At 49.5% G+C, this 23,484-nt stretch overlaps 2 protein-coding genes and 1 long non-coding RNA gene across 3 annotated transcripts in view; 1 reads left to right on the forward strand and 2 right to left on the reverse strand.

Annotated features, from left to right (window-relative positions):
• The window catches only part of WNT7A (Wnt family member 7A), a 204,354-nt gene that overhangs the window by 105,687 nt on the left and 75,183 nt on the right, over positions 1-23,484 (forward strand). The gene's annotated exons all lie outside the window — the stretch shown is intronic.
• The window catches only part of LOC306807311 (uncharacterized protein), a 1,031,843-nt gene that overhangs the window by 9,252 nt on the left and 999,107 nt on the right, over positions 1-23,484 (reverse strand). The window contains exon 26 of the mRNA XM_079316761.1: positions 23,074-23,175. Coding sequence (XP_079172887.1) covers positions 23,074-23,175 — 102 coding nt within the window. The remainder of the gene's footprint in view (positions 1-23,073; positions 23,176-23,484) is intronic.
• On the reverse strand, positions 1,690-18,423 carry LOC306807346. Its single transcript, XR_013775703.1, has 3 exons — positions 18,264-18,423; positions 17,904-18,195; positions 1,690-1,891 (listed from the first exon to the last, which is right to left on the reverse strand). It is a non-coding gene; the product is annotated as an uncharacterized lncRNA (long non-coding RNA).

Genomic DNA, 23,484 nt, shown 5'->3' on the forward strand with positions numbered 1-23,484 from the left:
CAGCCACTGCCCACCCCGAGCCTCCCTGCCCCGTGACAGCTGCCCCAGCCCCAGGGGACACAGTCAGGCCCTGTCAGGACCCAGTGCAGCCCCTGCCCTGTTGGGAGCCAGGGCTGGCTGTGGCCCTGGGCTCATGGCAGGGCTCCTGCTCAGGGTTGCTCCTGTGCCTTGGGCCTCTGGGCACTCAGGGCAGCTCCAGGAGCAGCTGCAGCAGGAGGGACCTTGGTGCATGAGTCCCCTTTCCCAGAGGCTGGGAATGAGCTCCAGAGGCCTCCAAGCCGAGGCACCTCCAGCTTTGGCTGCTGCTGGGCTGTGCAAGGGCAAGGGCTGAGCCTGGCACAGCAATTACCTTCTGTGCCTGTGCCTGTGCCTGGGATTGCCTTTCCTCTTGGAGCAGGGCCTGGTGATGAGCGACTGCTTCCATGGGGAAATGCTGCATTCCACAGAACCTCTATGTCCATGTCTTATGGAGAAAGAGAGGGACACGAATCAGATGGAACTGATCTCCTTTGGTGATGGCATCTTCAGGAGGCAATACTTGTTAGAGATATGGAGAAGGACCAGTAAAAGGCCCAGGTTTATGGGTCTGTGAGAGGATTGTCCTGTATCCAAAACATCACCTCTCCTGATCTACCATAAAGACTGGGAAATGCAGGGGGCTCAGGGTATCCATGACCTGTGAAGGGCATTGGGCTCCCTGTGACCTGATGCCAAAGGCTTTCCTGCAGAGGCTGGGGAGAAGCTGCAGCCAGGCCAGGCTGGGAAACAGCCCTGCAGGGTGTGACAGCAGCAGCGGGGCAGCGAGGCTGCCATGGATCCCTTCCCGCTGTGCCGGGCACGGCGTGTCCAGATGTGCAGGGAAAGCCCCCGGCTGCTGAGTGTCAGGAGAAGGCTGAGGGAAATGTACCCACCTTGTTTTCTCTGCAGCATTTCTTTCAGCATTTGCCGCATCACTTTGGATGATTTTAGGGATTTCTTGGCTGCTGTGTCTCTGATCTTTGGTGTCAGAGGCCCTTAGAGCAAAGTAGTTCCATTTCCCATGAGTGGATCCCACAGATGCAGTTCTTATTCTGTGGGGTCAGGAGGGACACACTACTCACCCCTGAGATGGGAATCGGGCTTGTGTGCAGCATCCAGGCCAGGAGGTGAAGAAATCCTCCCTGCAGACACACCTGTAACTCAACAGCCACAGAAGCTTCTCTCATCTCTGCTGCTCTGCCTGGGCAGCACTGAGCTGCAGGAGCAGTGAGGGGATTGCACAGGGCCAGGGCACACACGAGCACGGCTCTGTCCTGGCACCTGCAGCAATTCCCCCCTGGCCGAGTTTTGGGCTCTGAGCTGGCAGCTGCCCCAGGGGGAGAGGCCTTGACCTACCCTCACCAGCTCCCAGAGGCTGTTCCCTGGATGTGGGTTGGGAAGCCAGATCACCTTCCTCAACAATTTCATTTACAGGGAAAGGCAGGACAGAAGAGCTCCCATCACTGCAGGAGATCTTCAGGCTGCCAGTGGTCAGCAAAGGAGCCACACAAGGCACAGCCCTGAGGCACAGCTCTGGGCCCTTCCCTTCCCTCTCTGCTCCTCTTGTGGCTGCACAGGCAGGAGCTACTGGCATTGCACATGGGAAGAGCTTTGGCAGCTAAATGTTCCTTCCTCCCACTGTCAGCGATCCTGTGGGATCACTCAGGGGTTTAGATGGGAACAGGGCAAGGTTTGCAGCATCCTTCAACCTTGAGATTATTTTAAGAGAAATGGCACATGTGTGAGCTCTTGACACAGTGATACAGCTTATTCTGTCAGAAGCAGGGAATTGAGAACTTGCCTCCAACATTGTCCAAGAATTTCAAACCATCATTAACCAGGACTTCCAGAAAACCCTTGTCTGGATCCCAATCTATAATGGAGCAGCGATCAGAAGCATTTCCATGCTGTGCTGGGATGCCCTTTTGCCTTAGTGCACTGGGCCGTCCTGGGGCGTCGGGTAAGGCTGAGGGGGTCAGATGTGAATGGACATGGACAACGCTGGGTGTTCTCTCCCTCCCTCAGGGGAAAGCATCTCTAAAGCCCTGTAGAAAACGATCCCCAACGTTTCCTTGGTGTCACAGCTGGGCAATGGTGGAGTGTCTCAATCTTCCAGAGCAGCATCTCAAGAGACGCCCTGGTGGCACAGGCAGCGTCCTCTCTCCTCAGCGAAAGTGATTTTAGCTCCTTTAGGAATTGGTGATATTGAAGGAAGGGACAGGAGCCTCGTATGGGATTCCAAAGAGAAAGTTTATTGATCTGCTCTCCGAAGGGGTCCAGAGGCGAGAAACTCCAAATGGGGACGGGGGAGAGGGGTTTATATAGGGAAGCTCAGGAGAGCGGTAGAGCTTCAAAAGACATCGCAGAGGGTGCAGGCGAGGAACAAGGGGGGAAAAAGCCAATGGGATGCAAATGTTTTGCATAGAGCAGGGAGGCATTATGGGAGGTATATGCTTTTATAATATCAACAAGGTGGGTGCCTAAGAGCCCTCTCTCCAAGGGAGAGTGGCTAATTCCAATCTTACTGGCCCATCAGGCTCCACAACTCCCCTTTCTTTATTAATTAAAAAGGCTTCTCCAACTGCTCTTTTAAGGCATCGCAAAAGACATGAAAGCATAATTAACACAATAAAGATAATAATAAAAACCCATAAAATACTCTTGACCAACATAAGTCCCCACCCACTTGATCCCCATTGTCCAACAAGATCATTTAGTCCATCAGTGAATTTTTTTTTGGTTTGCATCTTCTGGACTTGTTTTTTCAGCATCTGGATGCTTTTTGAAATGGATTCAGTGTGCGATGAGAGCTTGAAGCAACAGAGTCCCTCACAGTCCTGGCAGCCGTGTCCATGGACTAGAAGAAGATAGTCGATAGCCGCTCTGTTTTGTAATGTGGCATGTCTGGGCATCTCCTCATCTTGGAGGAAGTCACGAAGCACTTTTGATGTTGTGTTGGCCTGCTTACTAAGCCAGCACCCCAGATGATTAAGTTCACTCAAAGATTTTGCAGCTGCCACCCACGGGAGGAATAGGGATGTTGCAAATCTCATACCTTTGGACCAATTAGTTATGGTTGGATCACAGTTTTTATCAAATTGAGTGGGTGCTCTCTTTTTGCATGACAATTTATTTTTGTTTTTCCAATCTTGGAGGAGGGTTATGTTTGGAGTGAGGGTAGTAAGCCACCCAAGGGTGCATGGAGCACCTCAAAGGTGGGAAGGGTTTCCAGCCCAAGCTCAGTCTCCACAAATGAGGAAGACGACTTGGGGGAGTTTTCTGGGCTGGAAGGAAGCAGATGTTTTGGGCTGAGATTTCTCTGAATAATCACACCAATAATCTGAATTATAGATCTTTTTTGTTGGGGTAACATCATTTGGCCAGGTGGACAGATTGGAAAAGTGGAAACTTACACAGTAGCTGGCCTTGGTTGACCCCAGTAAATCCAATTCTTGTGGCTCCCCATGTGCAGGTGGAAGAGTTTCCGACCAGGTTTTACCCTGTTCAGAAGAGTGGAGGCACTGTTCCCAGGTGTTTGCTGGCTTAGTCAACTTCTCCAAGGGGGCTTTTCCCCTTGCTTGAAGGGAATCCCAACCAGGCATGTTGAGAGAGAGTTGTTTACTGAGCCCATGGATAGGCACAGGTCTTGTTGCTGCAGTGACTTGTCTAAAATAACCCACACATTTTGAGTGGGCTGTGGTACTATCCAGCTGAGGGTGCATGGCACTGTGAGAAGCATCCAGAGAGCTAGGAAGATGGCAGCAAGTTGAGTGGTTCTCATCTTGAGTGGGGAGGAGATTTCTGCCGGGAATCCAGCGGGATTTATGGGAGCCTCTTGGGATTTAGCTGGTGCAGAGCAAGGTGAATTACTTGGGAATCATTGGGTGCAGAGTAAGGTGAACTACCTGGGAATCACCATTAAAACAGAGGGATGGGGGAAGGGAAGTACAAAGGTAGGTAGGTAGGTAGGTAGGTAGGTAGGTAGGTAGGTAGGTAGGTGGTCACAGCAACAAGGGTGCTGCAGCAGCAGCTAGGACATGCCTAGCTTGTGGCTTATGGAGCTTTTGGTGTTGTAGTTGGTTCTGTACTTTTTGGTGTCCATGACCTGGTGATGGGAGCACTTGATGGCTTTCAGCTCAGCTTTTGACGCCTTCTTTGTCTCCAGGCAGCCTGTTTTTGGCTCTTGGAACCTGCTTGGAACTGCTTAGAACAAACTTCATTATTCTTGGCAGGGGGAGTGTTTGTCAGCCCTAAGTATGGCTTGATATATTTCCCTGGGAGCCATTTTGGGCCACAGGGTGATCATATCTCCTTTAATCAGAGGGAAAAGCCCTGATATTTGTTAGGTTTCAGGATCCTTTATCAGCACCAGTGGCTTCTCATCAAGCTTAGCTCGGGCCAAATTTGAGAAGTGCCAGAGTACGGGGAGGGGTCGGCTCGGAGAAGGAGCAATTTAAGAAATTTATAACATACAGAGCCTTACAGAGTCTCTCAACTGGGGACATGGTCTCTGTCCTACCCTGCTGCTGATCAAGGACTCGCTTGATGGTACCATGAGTCCTTTCCACAATTGATTGTCCTGTCGGGTTATGAGGAATATCTGTGGTGTGCTTGACCCCCCACTGGTTAAAAAATTCCCTTAGTCTGTGGGAAGGGTAAGCAGGCCCGTTATCTGTTTTAGTTTCTTGTAGTACTCTCAGGATAGCAGATGCGAGGAGAAAGTGCTTGATGGTGTGGGCAGCATCTTCTCCTGGGTGGGCTGAGGCAAAAACTGCACCTGAGAAAGTGTCAATGGAAACGTGAATATATTTAACCTGTCCAAAAGAGGGGTAACGTGTCACATCAGTCTGCCATACTTGGCAACTATTCAAACCTCAAGGGTTGACCCCAGATCCTAAGGAGGGTAGTTGGTACATTCGGCAGTTTGGGCAGGCGGACACGATGGCTCTGGCCTGTTCTCTTGTCAGCCAGAACATTCTTATTAGGGCAGGCACATTTTGATGGAAAAATGCATGGGACATCTTTGTCTGAGCAGAGATATCCGGCACATTTGCTGTTTCGGCAGACATGGCCAATGCGTCAGCTCTCCTGTTCTCTTCTGCGATGACTCCTGGGAGGTCGGTGTGTGAGCGCACATGCATAATGTGGATTGGTTGCTTTCTGTGGGAGATGAGATGAATTAGTTTAGAAAGCAACTTGTGTAAGTTTTGGTTGGAGACTTCTTTTAAAAGAGAATGTTCTGCCCTCTTAGCTAAGCCAGCGACGTAAGCCGAATCAGTGACCACATTAATAGGCACCTTGAATTTCTCAAAAGCTCTGACGACAGCTGCCAGTTCTGCAATTTGTGGGGATCCTTCGACCACCTGAAAATCAGACTCCCATTTCTGTGTCTTGAGATCCCTCCGTGTCATTACTGACTTGCGGGATGACCCAGAGCTGTCAGTAAAAACTGGCAGGGCTTTGAGAGGTGTTTTACTTTGAACAAATTTGGGGACCAAATCAAAAATTGATTTGAATAATTTGTGGCTGGGTAGATGGATGGAAATTTGGCCTGGGTAGCTATCCAGAGCAAACTGAAGGCTCTCATTGGACTGAAGTAAATGCTGCAAATCTCCAGTATTTGCCAATGGTAGGAGAATGCATGTGAATTCACACCCCGCAAGAGAGTGGAGGCAATCCCTGGCTTTCTTTATTAGTTCTACTATGAGCTCCCAGGGAGTGGTAATGGTTTTGGTGGGCTGATGGTGCGGGAATACCCATTCCAGGATCAATAGAGGATCTCTGGACTGGGCATCACACTGGAAAATCAACCCATGGAACCGAAGGGCTTTACCTAGGATGGCCAGCTAGAAAAGCAGGCTTGGTTCACACTGGTGGACTTGACGGGATGACAGGCTTCCTGGACCTTTACGATGGACTCTCGGGCTTCAGGTGTGAGTGCGCGTGGTGAGTCGAGGTCCTCGCTGATGCGGAGGAGGTTGAAGAGAGGTGCGAGGGTCTCTGTCATGACTCCCAGCAGGGACGTACCCAGTTGATGGAGCCGCAGAGCCGGTGGAGGTCCTGCAGGGTCTTTGGGTCGTCTCGGATGGCCAGCTCCTGGGGTACGATGGTTTGCTCATGGATCCAGAGTCCAAGGTAAATCCAGGGGCTTGTGTGCTGTATTTTGTTTTTACTGAGTTCAAAACCTGCCGACTCAATGACTTGAACAGTTTTGCTTAAAGTCACATTTAGGTAAGTCTCGTCCAGTGCACAAATGAGGATATCATCCATGTAATGAAGGATGATTGCTTCTGGGAACAGGCCCCTCACTGGTGATAGGATGTGGGCAACATACCATTGGCATATGGTTGGAGAGTTTTTCATGCCCTGGGGCAAGACAAGCCAGTGGTAACATTTTAGGGGTGCTTTTCTATTGAGGGAAAGAACTGAAAATGCAAACCTTGGGGCATCTCGAGGATGGAAGGTGATGTTAAAAAAGCAGTCTTTGCTGTCGATGATAGCCAGCTTCCAGTCCCGAAGCAACATGGAAGGTGAGGGCAAACCCAGCTACAGAGGACCCATGTCTTCAATGACCTCATTGATTTTTCTGAGGTCATGGAGGACCCTCCACCTGTCCTTGCCAGGCTATCCCAAAACAAAGACGGGAGTTCCAAGGGCTGTTGGTTTCGATTATGTGGCCTTTGGAGAGTTGCTCCTCCACAAGAGCTTCAATTCAAAGGGTTTCAAATTTTTCTTTAGAAAGGGACCACTTGATCCACCCACACGGGATGATCTTGTTTCCAGGTGAGCTGGGGGTGGTAGGTGTTGTGCGCCACACAGTGTCCCCAGCTAAAAATCCTGGGTGTTAATACGAATGGAAACTCCCCATTGAGACAAAAGGTCCCTGCCTCAGAGAGTGATAGGTGCCCTTACTACATATGGCCGGATGGTAGCCATTTTGCCTTAGGGACCTTCCACTAGGATCGTTATGCTTGCTTCTCATTGAAACCACAAGCCTCCCGATTCCTGACATCATCCCAGTTGCAGGCTCTAGTTCCCAGTCTGATGGCCACTTGGAGCAGGCAATAATGGTGACATCTGCTCCGGTATCCATCATCCCTGGGTGGAGGATTTTCTTCCCTTTGCAAGACAGATGACACTCAACAATTGGTTTCCTGGCCCCAACCATGTGAGCCCACATGATGGTGGGATTTAGACAAACCTGTTCTGAACAGTCAATGGGAAGAAGGAAGGCTTGGGTAATTGGAGTTCCTTGGTGTAATTCAAAAGGTGTATCAGTGCAACAAAGAGAGATGAGGGTCTCGTTGTCTGGGCCTACAGTTTGCACCTGTGGAAACACATGAAAATTGTCCGGCCCATTAACTATGTCTCCAATCACCAGAATGTCTTGAGGACTGTCCTGTGGCCCGTATTTCCTGGTAGGTATTCTAAAAATACACTCATCCACGAAGGTGATGGACAAAGCGCTCACCAGCTGATGTGGGGTCCCCACCTGAATCGCTCTGTACGTGATGTCATCGGGGTGCGGGCTTTCAGAGCTGTCAAAGCTGCTGGTTGAACCTCCTGTTGCTTGGTGATGTGAGGCAGGGTGGGGCAAAATGGCTCCTGATTTGCTGTCATAGCGTGGGGCCGCTCCATGCTCTGCTGGTAGTTTTCCGAAAGCACCTGGCAAGGGGATTGGGATTGGGGCCATGGGCAATGTTTTTGACGGTCATTTACGGTTTCTCTGTCAGGGCAGTCTTTTAGGAAATGTCCTGGCTCACCACAATTAAAATATTTCTGATTTTTCTCTGGCAGCAACTACAGCAAATGCTCCTACAACCCCTTCAGCAATGCCCTTAGCTACAGCCTGTGATACAATATTTTCGGTAGACATGTGTTTTGTGCAGGCTTCCACCACGTGATCAATGGTAGGATCAGTATCTAAAGGCAGGGATCTCAGGATGGCTCAGCACTCTTGGTTTGCATTTGCCATGGCTATTTTAGCTAGCAATTCTTTTCAAGCCTCCTAGATCTCAATTTGTTTTTCAAGTGCCAGCTTCAGTCTGTCCACAGATTGTATAAAAGATTCATCTGCCCCTTGTGTAATGTTTGTGAAATTTTGGGTTGTGACAGAATCCTCAGGGGTTAAGAGCAAGGCTGTTTTTGCTGCATTTGCTATGTCAAGCAGAGTGGCTTCTGGTAATGTTTCAATATGGTCTATTGGTTTTTGAAGATCACCTTCTCCAGCCAACTGCTCCAGTGTCAAATTTGGCCTGTCGGTATTTGGCCTGTCTTTCAAATAAGCATCAGCTAAAATTCTGAGATCTCCTCCCACTGCTTGCACCAAAAACACCCTTTTCACAGCTTTGTTCAAGGTGCGCCAAGTGCATGGGATGATGCATTGCAAAACAATGAGAATAGCAACAAGCCCCACTAATATATAAAAACCTACTATCAAAATTTCTTTTTACAAAGGTAAAAGATCAAAAAGGTCAAACAGCCAAGATAACTGTGCTAGAACTTGGAAGGATGGTTTGTTTGAGACTACAGTGTAATTGCTATATACATTCTGATTCGGAGTAACATCCATTGTTTGGTTCTTTGTCACTCCTAAAACATCAAATACAATTCAAAAGTTCATTATTGAACCAAAAATTTCCAATTTTTGGCTTTGAAAAAGGCCACAGGGAGAAACTGAACCCACACATGCCATCCATTCACAGGAGTTGTCATAACTCACATCACCCATGAAGGGATGCCCTCCGGAATGGGCCATTCTTTCACTGGCAATCCCACCAGACATGTTGAAAATGGCTTTTGTGCCTGGAATGCCTCAAACAAATTGTGTCCAACCCCACTGTTCATGCTAAATTTTCCCAAACATTCTCCCTTGGCTGCACCACTGGTAAATCCACTTTTTTACCTAACATAGATGACAAAAGATAAAATACAACAGCATATAAACAATCATGTTTCACTGTCAGTCCTTAAGTCTTTTATATCTTGCTTGAAGAGAAGTTCACATCCTTTTTCCTTGATGTCTGCCAACACTCCCCTTGGAATCCTGGCGGCTTGTTGTGCTGGATCATTGTGAGGAGGGTCTCCTGCTAATTCTGCCATGGTGAGGTTAGCATGAGCACCACCTTGGTATTTCTTTTGCAGCTCCTCCAAAGCTCTTTTCCATATGCTCTCCCACATAAGTCCTTGTGTGTCAGTAAGTATCAATGACACAAGAGATCTCATGTCATATGGAGTCAAGTCATATTAATTGAGAATACCTTTTAAAAGCTGTTTAAAATATGAAGATCCCAGTCAATAATCTCTAATTGCCTTAATTAAATCTTTAACTAAATCATGATTTAATTTTTGCCATCTTGGGTTTTGTCCTGTGGGTCATAATTCACTGGCATGGCTATTTCACCAGTCCCAATTGCAGGACATTCTCTGCTTCTTGTCAAGTCCATTCTAATATTTGTCCAATCAACTAAAGTATCTTGAGCTGCTGTTGCAGGTCTGTGTGTCTCTATAGGAATTTGTCTGCTCAAAGGTGTTACTTGTTGAGATTGAGGCCAAGCTGCTGCCTCATTAATTTTTTGATTCATTGGTATTGTAGAAATCTGTGGTCCTTGCTGCATTGTTCATTGAAAAGTCCCTGCCCGTCATTGTCATCAACCTTGTTCTTCCCTTTATTATCACTTGTGCTGTCATTTCTAAGTCTGTAAGAATTGTCCTTGGAGATCTGTAAGATAGGAAAACCCATTCTATAATTAAAAGAGGGTCTTTTTTGTGTTCGTCCCACTGAAAAATCAAACCATATAGCTGTGTTTCTTCTCCCAACACTGCTAAATGGAATGGTAAAGAGTCCACATATCGGTGTGCTTGTCTGTCTTGTATCATTTCTGCAACTTTTTGCAAGCTTGCTTGTGCTTCTGGCGTAAGTGTCCTGGGGGATTTGATGTTGTCATCTCCTTTCAGAAGATCGAACAAAGATGAAAGATCTTCATTTGTGATTCCCAAAATCGGTCTCATCCAGTTGATCTCTCCAAGGAGTTGCTGCAGGTCTTGGAGATTGTTGACTTTTGAGTTGATCTTTAATTTTTGAGGTTTGATTGTCTGTTTGGTGATTTTCCATCCAAGGTATTTCCAGGGTGCAATTTCTTGAATCTTTGAAGTGCTGACTTCGAGTCCTGCTTTTTGTATTTCTTCAATCACACAAGCACGGACTTCTTGTAGTTCTCGGTTTGTTGATGCAGCAATCAGCAAATCGTCTATATAGTGTATAATTCTTCCTTTGGGATATTTGTGTCTTGCTGGAGCCAAAGTTTGCGCCACATACCATTGACAAATTGTTGGCGAGTTCTTGAGGCCTTGGGGTAAAACAACCCAATGGTACCTCTTCATTGGCTCTTCTCTGTTAAAAAAAAAAAAAATGCGATTCAGTAAGCATCGTCCTCATGAAGTGGAATACTGAAAAAGCAATCTTTGAGGTCAATAATAACAAGAGGCCAGTCTCTGGGAATCATTGTGAGTGATGGAAGTCCTTGCTGAAGAGGTCCCATCTCCTCCACTATTTCATTCAATTTCCTGAGGTCATGAAGTAATCTCCACGATCCAGAAGACTTTTTTCAGATAACAAACACTGGAAAATCCCAAGGGCTGTTTGTCGGTTTTATGTGTCCTTTTTCTAGTTGTTCTTTCACCAAAATTTTCAATGCACTCAACTTCTTCTTCTCCAAGGCCCACTGATCCACCCAACGAGGTGTATCAGTTTTCCATGTCAATTTTGGAGTGGCGAGTGCCACAGTGAGCCCTACTAAAAATCCATTGTCAGGTACATGTTCCACTGTGAAAAGAAATCTCTTCCCCATACAGTGAATGGCTTTTGCACGATAAATGGATGAGTAATAGCTGTCTTCTGTCTGGGTCTTGTGAATGTTATTGAATTTTCGCTTTGGAGGCATACAGAACTTCCTCCAATGCCTGTGATTTGGTCCAAAGGTACATCAAGTTCCATTCTCAAGGTCAGAAAATATATGAAATATATGAAATATATGAAATATATGAAATATATGAAATCAGTGTCACGTCAGCTCCGGTGTCCACCATCCCTGTGATGGTTATCTTCCTGTTATTTTATATCAAGTCACAAGTAATAGCTGGCTGTTCACAGGTTATGTACTTCAACCATAACGCGTGTACTTCGACATGGTCATTGTAGTGTGGATGCCCTTCACCCATCGCCGGCATTGCTTGATGCTCCAATGGATGTGATGGCAGAGCTATCGCTTTTGCCAGTTGAGTATTTTGTGGAATTGTCAATGGGGGTCGAAGAGCTCTTGCTAAAATTGTCATCTCTTCGAAGCAGTCTGCTGAAACAACAGTAGGATATCAGTCCAAAAATGCTGCACCGGTCTCTGCCTATTATCAAAAAATCTTGTCTCTTTCGGCACAGTGCTTTGAATCCTGTAGGTATAGATGCAGATTCTTCATTCAAAAAACAAACCACTTTTGAAGTTGACAGGATGTACTGCATTCCTGGTGGCAGCAAATCCCTGTCACAGGGGATGTCCCCTAACGCCCTGCTGAGGGAGTCAGATTGACGTTCCCCGACAACTGTATTGTCTGTGCTGGTGTTGTTGCTGTTCCTTGTTGCACCGCCATCATTTCTGTCGTAGCACAAGGTGATCCTGCACTTTTCTTCGTGTTTTTTGGCAGTGGCAATGGTTTTCCATCCACATCCGTCAGAGAATAACATTCACTTGCCAGATGTCTTCTTCTGCGACATCTAGGGCAAAGTTCTGGTAGCTTGGAAGTCTTTGTGGATTGAGGACAATTTTTCCTAAAATGTCCAAAACCCCCACAGTTGTAGCATTGTTCTTTAGATGGATTATTTTTCTTCTTGAAATTTGCAAAAATTTTTTCATGTTGCTCTTGAAGAACTTCTGTCATTGGCTCCTTGACAATTGAAGCTATATGTTGTGGTGTTCCAATCTTGCTGCAGGCTCAACCATCTCCGTCAAGGATGGCTCACCTGGCAAAGCACTGATGACTCTTTTGCATTCTAGATTTGCATTGGCAAATGCAAGGGTCTTCAGCAGATATAGTCTGGCTGTTTCTTCTGTAATTTGTCTATTGATAGCTTGTGTAAGTTTGTCAACAAATGAGGAAAAAAATTCAGTTGGTCCTTGTTTGATTTCTGTGTAAATAATATCATGCGTCCCTGCCGGTGAAACTTGAAGAATTGCCTTGCGAGCTGCTTCCTTGTCTTCCAGAATTGGCTTCTGCTTGCATTTTGTCCGGACATTGTCTCATGTATCTCATTGGCTCCCATCTCTGTCCTCTCTCTGTGGAGACACAAACAGAACCCTTCCCCCAAATGCTTACTTTGAAAGCTTTCCAACTTTCTCTGTCTCTAAATTTTTGATCAAAACTGGAGAATTTTCCTTTCTAGTATTATTTTAACTATTATCTAAAAAAAACCCAAACAAACCCAAAGTTTACAATCTTCTGCAAGTAAACACAATACAATAATTAGCAATGCTTTAAACAACAGACATACATTTACTAGATTAAATAATCATCAATTTAAAAAAACTGTGTCATCACCTCAGGGTCTGCAGACAGCTGACAAACCTTGATTCAATGAGGAATTAGATGGTCATCTCCGGAAAATGAACACCAAATTCACTTCAAAGTCAGCTTCAGCTGTTATATTGATAAGTCAAATTGCCAATCCAAATGACTGGAATATTATTTTGATGCAGAAAACACCTGGGTTTACACAATATCTCTTTCAGTTAGAATCAAGGCTTGGCCAGAGCCTAAATTCTAATTAGAAGAGAACTCCCTGACATCTTCTTATTAAAGAAAAAACCTACAACTCTTAACAACAAAGCTACAATTAAACATTTCAAAAAGAAATCTAACTCCTCTAGCAACTCATTTTCTTTAAAATTCATCTTTAGGGTAAGATACTTTGAACGTGGCAAGACACTGCAGTGCTTCTGTGATAGCAACTCAGGAAACCATAACACTAGGAATTTGTTTGAGAATGAAGCTCACATAATTTTCTGGAATTCTGCAAAATATTCAAAACCATAAGACAGCACAGTGCCAGGTCACAAAAGACCTGCCAAAATAAAAGAGAGAATTAATAAAAAGAAAACAAAGAAACATTAAGTTCACAACTTAGGTGATTATCTTCATACATTTGATTCAAAGACACGTCTGGAGGCTTTCCAAAACGTACTTAAAATGTTGAAAGATTTCAGATTAAACAATGAAACAGAAAACAAAATCATTCTGTGATATAGAATTCATACAATCTTATTACAGTGTTTTTAAAATTAAATACAGAAACTAAATTTAAATTTTAAACTCAAAATCTATTGATTTATGTTGACAGTATTGCAAATACTTATAAACTGGCTTCTCTAAAACAATTAACTATAGAAAAATTAAAATTCAATGTTGACATTTAGATAAATGTCCACTCATATCTGAGCAATAACAAATCACTAAATATAGATGATATGTATTCAAATAAAATACAAAATACCTTATTATACCTTCAATTATTAAAATACCTAATACTATTAAAATACCTTCACCATTCTTAAAGTTTCAGCTTTTTTTATCAACAATGCAGAAACAAACACCTTTAGTTTAACATACAAGAACTGAAAATAAAACTGACTCTCTTGTCCTGTTCCCTAGTTCTGTTTGTTTTCCACAGTATAGATAAAAAGCAGCTCTTGGCATCTCTCCACCCCCCATTCCCCCTCCCCGTCTGCAGCACTGGACCTGTGCAGGCACAGGGGGAGCAGTGGGGGTGCTGCTGGAGCTTCTGGGAGCAGGGAGGCTGTGCCTCCCCCCACCTCTCAGTGAGCCCTGGGCTGGTGACTTCACGCTGCTGTGGACGGGTTTGCTCTGTCCGGCTCTGTCCGGGCAGCTGCCTGCAATTGCTTAAAAGTTGTTAATTTTTTCTCCTTTGACTTTTCAAAACATAAATTTTCTCTGCCCATTGGAATCTGCCAGTTCTAATGTGGACAACTCAAGTTTCCCTGAAACAGGGCATTCATCTCCTCCCCCAACATTTCTGACAGCTGGAGACAGGTCTGTCTGTGTCTTTTCACAATTCTCGCTTTCCTGCGTCCCGGCCACTGCCACAGGTTGCCCCTCCCTGGACATCCCTTGCAGCTAAATGCACCGAATCCGCGCTTTTTCCCTGTTTTTTTCCCGGTCAGTGTGAAGGCTGCCGCTCCCTCCCCCTTTGGGCTGAGAGCTGCTCACATGGTCCTGTCTTTCTGTGTCCCGGTCGCCGCCACAGGTTGCCCCTCCCTGGACATCCCTGCAGCACCGAGCTCGCATTTTTTCGTGGTCCCGTCCCCCTCCCCTTTGTCCCCCAGGGCCCGGGGAGTTGCCTGTAGTGTCCTCCTGACTTCTGGGGTCAGGGTTTCTGAAGGGGTGAAATAGCAAAAATCTATGTCCTGTGACTCACTTGGAAATATTTCTAACTTAATTTTTCCCTGACCTTGCTGCTGGCAAGGCCTTTGCTGAACCACCTGCTGCTGGCAAGACAGTCATAAACTTCCCTCCCCCAGCTCATGGCTAGGTGAAAATCCTATGATTTGTCTGATTCTGAACCATCTTACCCAAAAGCAATTCATCCAAAATTGATTCGGAGGTTCCTGGAACCGACCAGCAGTGCACAGGAGCGAGGCTTCCCGGGACACCTCCTCTCCGACTCGTGTCTGGAACTTGGCTTTTCTTAGCAGAGGGCCAGAAATCTCCTCCGCAATCCTCCTCAATAGCGTGCCTCTTCTGAAGCTCGGTCTTCTGGGGGTCTGTACCTGCCTTTGCAGGCTACAAGGATCCACCAGGGTCCGTGCCAAATGTCTCTTCCTGGGGGGGTCTCCTCCATCTCTGTGCATCTTCTTGACCTTGCCCTTCTGGGGGTCCACACCCACCTTTGTGGGCTGTGGTGCATCCAGAGACGTCAGATGTCACTGCCCAGCCAGGGGGATGCCAGATGTCACTGCTCAGCCAGGGACTCCAGGTTTCCCAGTCTGGGGTTCCTCCTTTTCCCTGAGATCACCCCAGAGGGACACGAAGGTGGTTCAAAACCTGGTTTTCTCTGAAGCAGCTGAAGAGAGATTGCTGGAGACAGTTTTCTTTTGTTCCAAGGATTGTTTATTGTTTCTTTTCTCAGGGACTTTTTGCCTGGCCAGCAGTGGTCTGCTCAGCCTGGCATCCATGGTGGAATCTGCCTGGTGAAGGCAGGGCTTATCTTATATAGTTTGTATTATGTATTACATGTTTACAAAATTTCCCCAATACAATACAATTTTATTAAATGGTCCAGCCTGACCCCATCCAATCCAAGAGTGCCAACATGTCACCCAACATGGATGACATGGAGAAGAAGGACGAAAAGGTGTCCACCCCACAAATTCTCCATCTTGGCCACGTGTCCCTTAGCATAAACATTCCCAAAAGTCTATTTATCTATGTTCTAACAATCTAATTTACACTTCACTAATTTTGGTAGCTTGTTTCCATTGTGCTGACAACTTCCCCCAGGGGTTAGAATTCAGCACCTGTGCCACCAGGGTCTCACTCAGAGGTCTTTGAGATCCTTGCCAGGGGGGTTTTGAGACCCCCAAGGAGGCCAGGGGTATGCCCTGGGCTCCCACACTGAGATGCTTTTTCCGCTGCTGGTTCCACAACATAGTTTCTGCTGGGGTGAGCAGGCAATTGATAATGTTTTTTATATCATGGAGCATTAAAACATGGGCAGAGAAGGTGGCTTCCAGAAGGTTTTTCAAATAGTGGGATGAGCGACCATGCTCCTTTGCTGCTTTAAACACTTTCTTAACTTTCCCATATGGGAGAGACTCCCATAAGTGGGGGTGTTGTGGCCTACTTCCTACTCCCTCACTTATAGACAGCTGGGAAGGCTACGATTTTATTTGCCAGTTCCCAGTCTCCCTCCCGGGTGGCTTCCCTCTGAATGCTTGCCCACAGATCCTTGTACTCAGGGATGGAGTCTGAGTCTGAGGAACCTTCACTCTCATCCTCCAAGGGGGATGGAGGGCTCCTGGGTGCAGGGCGAGGCTTGTTTGTCCGGACTGGGGCTGCCGGCAGGTGTGTGGCAGTGGAAGCCAAGATGGCTTCCTTCCGGTCTGGGCCACTTCCGGTTCTGGTGGTGTTGGAGTCAGGAGGGGGCTGGTTAGGGGAGGAGCCAACCATGGAGGGGGAGTGGCTGGGGTCCACGATGGGAGGGGCTTCCCGATGGAGGGGAAGGGTCCCAACGTGGTTACACCCATCAATGCGTGGGGGGAGGAGGGGCCGGGTGCGACCGAAAGCATGGGAAAAGGTGTAGGAGAGGCGGGAAAGTGGCCATTTTGAGGTGGAAGGGCAGGAAAACTGGAGTATGAAGGAGGCAAAATGGCGGGGCTGGCCACATTGCCAGCGCCATTTTGTGAAACGTTAACAGGAGACAGAACTGGGTAGGTGGGCATAGGTGGAAGGTCCAGGGTAAGTTCCAGAGCGGCATGACCAGTGCCACCCTGGCAAGGGGATAGAGGGGATCAGGAGGCGTCAGGGAGTCGGAAGCAGCCCTGTGCACTACGGCAGCTACTGCCTGCCAATTGCCCCTCAGGTGGGGAAAAGGGTTTAGGAATACAGGGAGAGGAAGGAGTGGGGGGGTGCCACAAAACTCGATTTGAACCATTCCCTGATAACTCAAAAGCTTTAACAATCATATGAAATAAAGGGAAAAACTTCGCAACTGAAAGAGCCCCGCTTGCCTGAACACTATATAACTTTCTCCCCACATCATCCCAAAAGGTACTCCAAAAACAGAATCCCGATCCACAAACAAAAAATGTTTAAACACCCAGTTAAGAAAATCTTTAAGAGGCCTCTTTGAAAACGTAAAGTCTCCCATGATAAGGGTAGCTAGAACTTGGTAGTAAATGTCCCTTTGAGAAGGGAAAGCTAAAGTGATTGCTCATCTCAGTCCCTCAGTTCCCTCTCCCTGCAGTTAAAGGCGAAACCACCAACAAAATGCCCTGCCAAAAACTCACAGTCTTTCTTCAGGCTACGTGAAGCCCACTGGGGTAACAAAAGCCTGCAGGAGAGGTGGTCAACCGTCAACTGGTCTTCAAAAGCGGGCGCGCAGCGGCCCACAATGGTCCTGCGATGATCCGCGATGGTCCCAAGAAGGTCCCAGCTGCCCCCCAGATGGCTCTCACTAAAATGTGAGGAGCCCTCCTTGGGGATCCAGCAAAACCCGAAAGCGACTTGTGTCCTGCAGCCGCAGCTGTCAGGAGACGCTTCTCGCAAGGATGGTTTCATGTCCCTGTTTGGGTAGCCAGCTGTTGCAGTGGGGCAATGGTGGAGCGCCGCCACCTTCCAGAGAAGCATCTCGAGAGACGCCCTGGTGGCACAGACAGGGTCCTCCCTCCTGGGCAAAAGTGATTTTAGCTCCTTTAGGAATCTGTGACATTGAAGTAAGGGACGGGAGTCTCGTATGGGATTCCAAAGAGAAAGTTTATTGATCTGCTCTCCGAAGGGGTCCAGAAATGAGAAAATCCAAATGGGGACGGGGGAGAGGGGTTTATATAGGGAAGCTCAGGAGAGGGGTAGAGCTTCAAAAGACATCGCAGAGGGTGCAGGGAAAGAACAAGGGGGGAAAAAGCCAATGGGATGCAAATGTTTTGCATAGAATAGGCAAGAATATGGGAGGAATATGCTATTATAATATCAATAAGGTGGGTGCCTAAGAGCCCTCTCACGAAGGGAGAGTGGCTAATTCCGATCTTACTGGCCCATCAGGCTCCACAACAGGGGAGAAAGGAGCGCCATCCCGGGAAAGGGGAGCCAGGCTGCCGGCTCACCTGCTCCCCGCGCTGGCCACGGAGCTGCCTGGGCAGCCCTGGCAGGCAGGGCTACAGCCAGGAGGAGCAGGAGGAAGAGGCGCAGAGCAAGGGCCATGGTGCCTTGCCCTCTGCCAGTGCCGCAGTTCTTGCTGCCACCGCTGTGCTGCCACCGCTGTCCCAATGTCAGCACCACTGCCGCCGCCGCCGCTGCTGCTGCAACAGTTGTGCTCCAGGACTGACTGCTCGGTGCCTGTGGTGCTGTGCAACCCCGGGGCTCTGGGACCTCTGTGACCTCAGAGCCTGCTGTGACCTCAGCCTGCTGTCACCCCAGGGCCTGCTGTGACCTCAGCCTGCTGTGACCCCAGAGCCTGCTGTGACCTCAGCCTGCTGTCACCCCAGAGCCTGCTGTGACATCATGGCCTCTGCTGTACCCCCACAGTGTACCCCCATCTGTACAAATGGCCTGCCCTGACTGTAAATGCTTTGCTTCATCAAAGGGCCATTGCCTAGCAAAACCTTTGTTTTGCCTGCTGACACTGCTGGTCAGGCTGTGTCTCTGGAAATGCTCTTGATGGCTTCCTGTTGCAATGGGGAACAAAGAGACATGTACCCTTTTATGTGTCCAACAGAGATAGATTTATTACAGAATTCACCCACTTTTGTACCTTCAATTTCAACCAGACAAAACCAAACCTTTAGTGAAGATGGGCAGCCATTGGCTGGCTCAGCTGCCGTCTGTCTACGCATCATTTCCACCAGTCTGTGTCCCATTGAAATGCTGTCCACACGTTCCTCCTCATAACTGCCTCTCACCTCCAGCCAACTTCCAACTTCCCATCCTGCAGCTGAGCCTTCCCCACAGGGCCTTCTGGTGGACATAACCCTTAGCAACTTTAACAATAATTATCCATTATCCCAGAGCTTCCCTCTTTTCCTGGGCATGGCCCTGGAGGAGGTCCAGGCCCAGATGATGCCATTGATGGAGATGTGCCCTGAGCCCAGGGATGCTCAGCACAGGCTCCCCCAGCCCCTCGGGGCCCCTGGTCACAGCAGCCCCTGCCTGGCTCCTGCCTGCCCGCACCGTGGGCATCCATGGCTGCTCCTGGACATGGAGCTCAGCCAGTGCTGGTGCTGTGTGGGCTTTGCTGGTGGTACCACACGGACACTGGGGTGACAGATCTAACTTTTTATTGGAATAGAACAATGGGCCATCACCTACCCAGGTGGGGGTGGGGGGAGGGATCTACTTCAGTATTGTTTAGAGGGCAGGGCCAGGGGGCAAAGGTTCAAAGGACTGGATTGTTCTCAACTGGGGCTGGAGGGTGCTGGGCTGGTGCTGGGGTCTCTAGAAGAAAATGGGAATGGGCTGGGGTGGGGCAGAGGGAGTTTAAAAATGGAGTGAAGGCCGCTTGGAGGATATCCATGGGGAGAAGAGATGGCAATGGGATCTACAGGGGGATCTAGGAGAGGTCCAGGCAGATGGTCGTTTTAGAGTCGTCAGAGATCTTGCAAGGGCTGCCCAGGCCCTTATTATTGCTGGAGAAGCTGCTCAAGCTGTTAGGGTTTGAAGTGTTGCCGCTGTCTTTCATCTGCTGTCCAAAGGTTTGACTGTGGAGAGAGCAGAGTCTGAGGCCCCAGCTGCCCCTGGCACACAGGGAGCCTCGTGCCCAGCAGGGCCCAGAGCTGCCAAGGCTCTCCAGCACGGCTGGAGCTGCTGGCACAGCTTGGCCCAGCTGGACAGCTGCCCCTCAAGGCCCCGGCCAGCAGGGGATGGCTCTGGGCAGGGTCCCTGGCCAGGAGCAGCCCCAGAGCGCCTCTGCCTTTCAAGGGCAATCTGGTCCCTGCTCTTTCTCCTCCCCACCTTGCTCTGCCTCTGCCCGCTGCTCCTGGGGCTGCTCTTGGCCACGCAGCCTCAGCGGGAGCCAGCACTGGCTGCAGCCCCAGCGGCTCCTTGGGACAAGGCCCAGCAATTGGGAGGCCAATGAAAGCACTGGGCAGCAGCAGAACGCTCAGCAGAGTTATGTGGACAACCACTGACCATGCACAACTCCACAGCAGCCTCACTGGAAATGTTTGCTGTCTACAGCCGCCAGCAAATGCAGCTGTTTGAGGGGGAGAGCAAGAAAGCACTCACCATTTTCTCTTACAGTAATACCAGACTCCAAAACAGCACAATATGAGGACAAGCTCCCCACCAGCCACAATGGCCTGTATCTCAAGCATACAGCGTGTTCCCTGACAGACACCGCTTCCAATGCCCTTCTGGGAATGGGGAACATTTGTTGAGGTGCCGGCTGCGTCTGTGGGAGCAATGGAGTGTCTGAGCCCGTGCTGTGTTCCACTGCAGAGCTGGCAGCTCGCTGGACACAGCCAGGACGTTCTCTGTTTCCCCAGAGCTGGGGCACCTTGGCCCCCCTGGCACAGGCTGTGCCACCCAACAAAGCCCAGAGGGCCGGGAGGAGAGCCCGGGGGCAGCGCAGCTGCTTCGGCAGTGGCTCCTTCCAGGGACCCGGGCCCAAGCCAGCCCTGAGCAGCCACTGCCAGCCCCGAGCTTCCCTGCCCCCGTGACAGCTGCCCCAGCCCCAGGGGACACAGCCAGGCCCTGTCAGGACCCAGTGCAGCCCCTGCCCAGTCGGGAGCCAGGGCTGGCTGTGGCCCTGGGCTCATGGCAGGGCTCCTGCTCGGGGCTGCTCCTGTGCCTTGGGCCTCTGGGCACTCAGGGCAGCTCCGGGAGCAGCTGCAGCAGGAGGGACCTTGGTGCACGAGTCCCCTTTCCCAGGGGCTGGGAACGAGCTCCAGAGGCCTCCAAGCCGAGGCACCTCCAGCTTTGGCTGCTGCTGGGCCGTGCAAGGGCAAGGGCTGAGCCTGGCACAGCAATTACCTCCTGTGCCTGTGCCTGTTCCTGTTCCTGTGCCTATGCCTATTCCTGTTCCTGTGCCTGTGCCTGTTCCTGTGCCTGTTCCTGTTCCTGTTCTGGTTCCTGTGCCTGTTCCTGTGCCTGTTCCTGTTCCTGTTCTGGTTCCTGTGCCTGTTCCTGTTCCTGTGCCTGTTCCTGTTCCTGTTCCTGTTCTGTTTCCTGTTCTGTCCTGTTCCTGTTCCTGTTCCTGTTCCTGTGCCTGTGCCTGGCGTCGCTGTCCCCTGTGCAGTAGAGGCTGGCACCGAGCCACTGCTTCCACCGGAAAATGCCTCCTTCTGCACAGACTTTTGGTTCACCACTTGAAAAAAGAAAAGAGACAACTGGATCAAATGCAAACTTTACCCATTGGAAAGGCAGCATCTTTAAGAGACAGTGGTTGGCAACATGACAGTTAAAGATCATGAAAATGCCCACGACCTTCAGCTGGCTAGAACACTCCCTCATCCAAACTGTCCCACCTCCTGATCCACCCAGAGATGGGGAAATTGCATGGAATCTCAGGGTCTGGGGAAATTGCATGGAATCTCAGGGTCTCCATTGCTTGTGAACTACTTGAGGCTCCCTGTGAGCTGATGGCAAAGGCCTTCCTGCAGAGGCTGGGGAGAAGCTGCAGCCAGGCCAGGCTGGGAAACAGGCAGGACAGAACAGCTCCCAGCACTGCAGGGGATCCTCAGGGTGCCTGGGGCTGGCAAAGGAGCCACACAAGGCACAGCCCTGGGCCTTTCCCTTCCCTCTCTGCTCTTCGTGTGGCTACACAGAGCACACAGAAAGAGACACTGGCATTACACATGGGAAGAACATTGACAGCTAAAATGCTTCTTCCTCCCACTGTCAGTGATGTGGTGGGATTACCCAGGGCTCCAGATGGGAGCAGGACAAGGTTTCCAGAAACCATGAATGTTGAGCTGATCTTAAGGAAAAAGATCATATGAGTGAGCCCTTGCCACAATTGCACTGCTTCTTCTGTCAGGAAAGGGTCATTAAGAACCTGCCTTCAGCATCCTCTAAGTATGTCAAGCCGTATTCCACCAGGGCTCCCAGATAATCCAAGTCGCGATCCCCATCTGGAAGGGAGCAGAGATCAGAAGCATTTCCATGCTGTGCTGGGATCCCCTTCTGCCTTGGAGAACTGGGCACTGCAAGGGGGTTGTGTAGGGCTGTGAGGGCCAGATGTGAATGGACATGTCCAGTGCTGCAAATGGTCCTGGGGATGTCTGGGCTGGCTCCTGTTGATTCTGCACCTTCTTGCAGGCCCTGTGTAACATCTCTAGAGAGGAAACTGAGGCAGTACTGAGGGCCCATGGGGGCTTCTGTCTCGCACACAGAGGAAACACTCCCTAAGAAGCTAAGGTAAAACTGGAGCACTCAGTGCCACAAGCATGCCTGCCAACATTGTAACCTCGTTCCTCTGTGTCAGCTCCCCCAGCCGCATGGGACAGAGTCAGCAGAGTCAGGCCCTCTCAGGACACACTGGAGCCCTGCTCTCCCCCTGTGCCCTTTCCCCACCATGGGCACCCCTTGCAGCCCCTCCCAGGTTTTGGGCGGTGTCTCCCACAGAGGGAGCCCAGCAGGACTGCTCAGTAGCCGAGTGCCCTGAGCCTGCTCGGGATAATTCCTCTGGGCTGTGCCGCTCTTGTGCGGGCTGTGCCCGCTCTGCCCAGCAGCAGAGATGGCAGCTCAAGGCTCAGCAGGGCTCAGGCCCAGAGGCACAGCAATTACCTCCTGTCAGTGTGCCTGGCATGGCCTCCCTTCCTGCAATGGAGACACTGCTTCCTCTGGGAAATGCTGCCTTCAGCACAGCCTCCACATCCACTTCTGGAAGAAGGAAAAGGAACATCGGCATGAGTTGGAATCATTCTGCAATAGGGAGGTGGCACCTTCAGGAGACAATGCTTGTGAAAATGTTGATAATGTTCAGGAAATGCCAAGGATCTTCAGGCTGGGCCAGGGCCCTCCCTTCTCCAAACATCTACCCTTTCTGATTCACTCCAAGATCTGGAAATTTCATGGGATCTCAGGGTGTGATATCTCAGGGGAATGTCTGTGGGGCACTTTGGGCTCCCTGTTAGCTGATGGCAAAGGACTTCCTGCAGAGGCTGGGGAGAAGCTGCAGCCAGGCCAGGCTGGGAAACAGCCCTGCAGGGTGTGACAGCAGCAGCGGGGCAGCGAGGCTGCCATGGATCCCTTCCCGCTGGACACGGCGTGTCCAGATGTGCAGGGAAAGCCCCCGGCTGCTGAGTGTCAGGAGAAGGCTGAGGGAAATGCACCCACCTTCTCCTCCCTGCAGCATTTCCTTCAGCATTTGCCTCATGATTTCCAATGGCTCCTGGAATTTCTTGTTTGCCATGTGTTTAGTCTTTCCTGTTTGAGTACCTTAAATGAAAGTAGTTCAATTTCCAAGCAGTAACCGCACAAAAGCAGCGCTCAGCCTGTGGGGTCAGAAGGGACCCACTACTCACCCCTGTGATGGGAGCTGGGCTTGTGTGTAGCATCCAGGCCAGGAGTTGGAGAAATGCTCCCTGCAGACACACCTGTAACTCAACAGCCCGAGAAACATCTCGCACCTGGTTCTTGCCAGGTTGTCAGAGATTATCCCTTGGTGGGACAGTGAGAACATACCTGCAGGAGGCCCAGAGGGCTTCAGAAATTCATACCACCCGGATAAAGGGGAAACCTTCCCAG

The sequence above is a fragment of the Erithacus rubecula genome, assembly GCF_903797595.1.
Source record: "Erithacus rubecula genome assembly, chromosome: 13".
In the NCBI taxonomy this organism is placed as follows: domain Eukaryota; kingdom Metazoa; phylum Chordata; class Aves; order Passeriformes; family Muscicapidae; genus Erithacus; species Erithacus rubecula.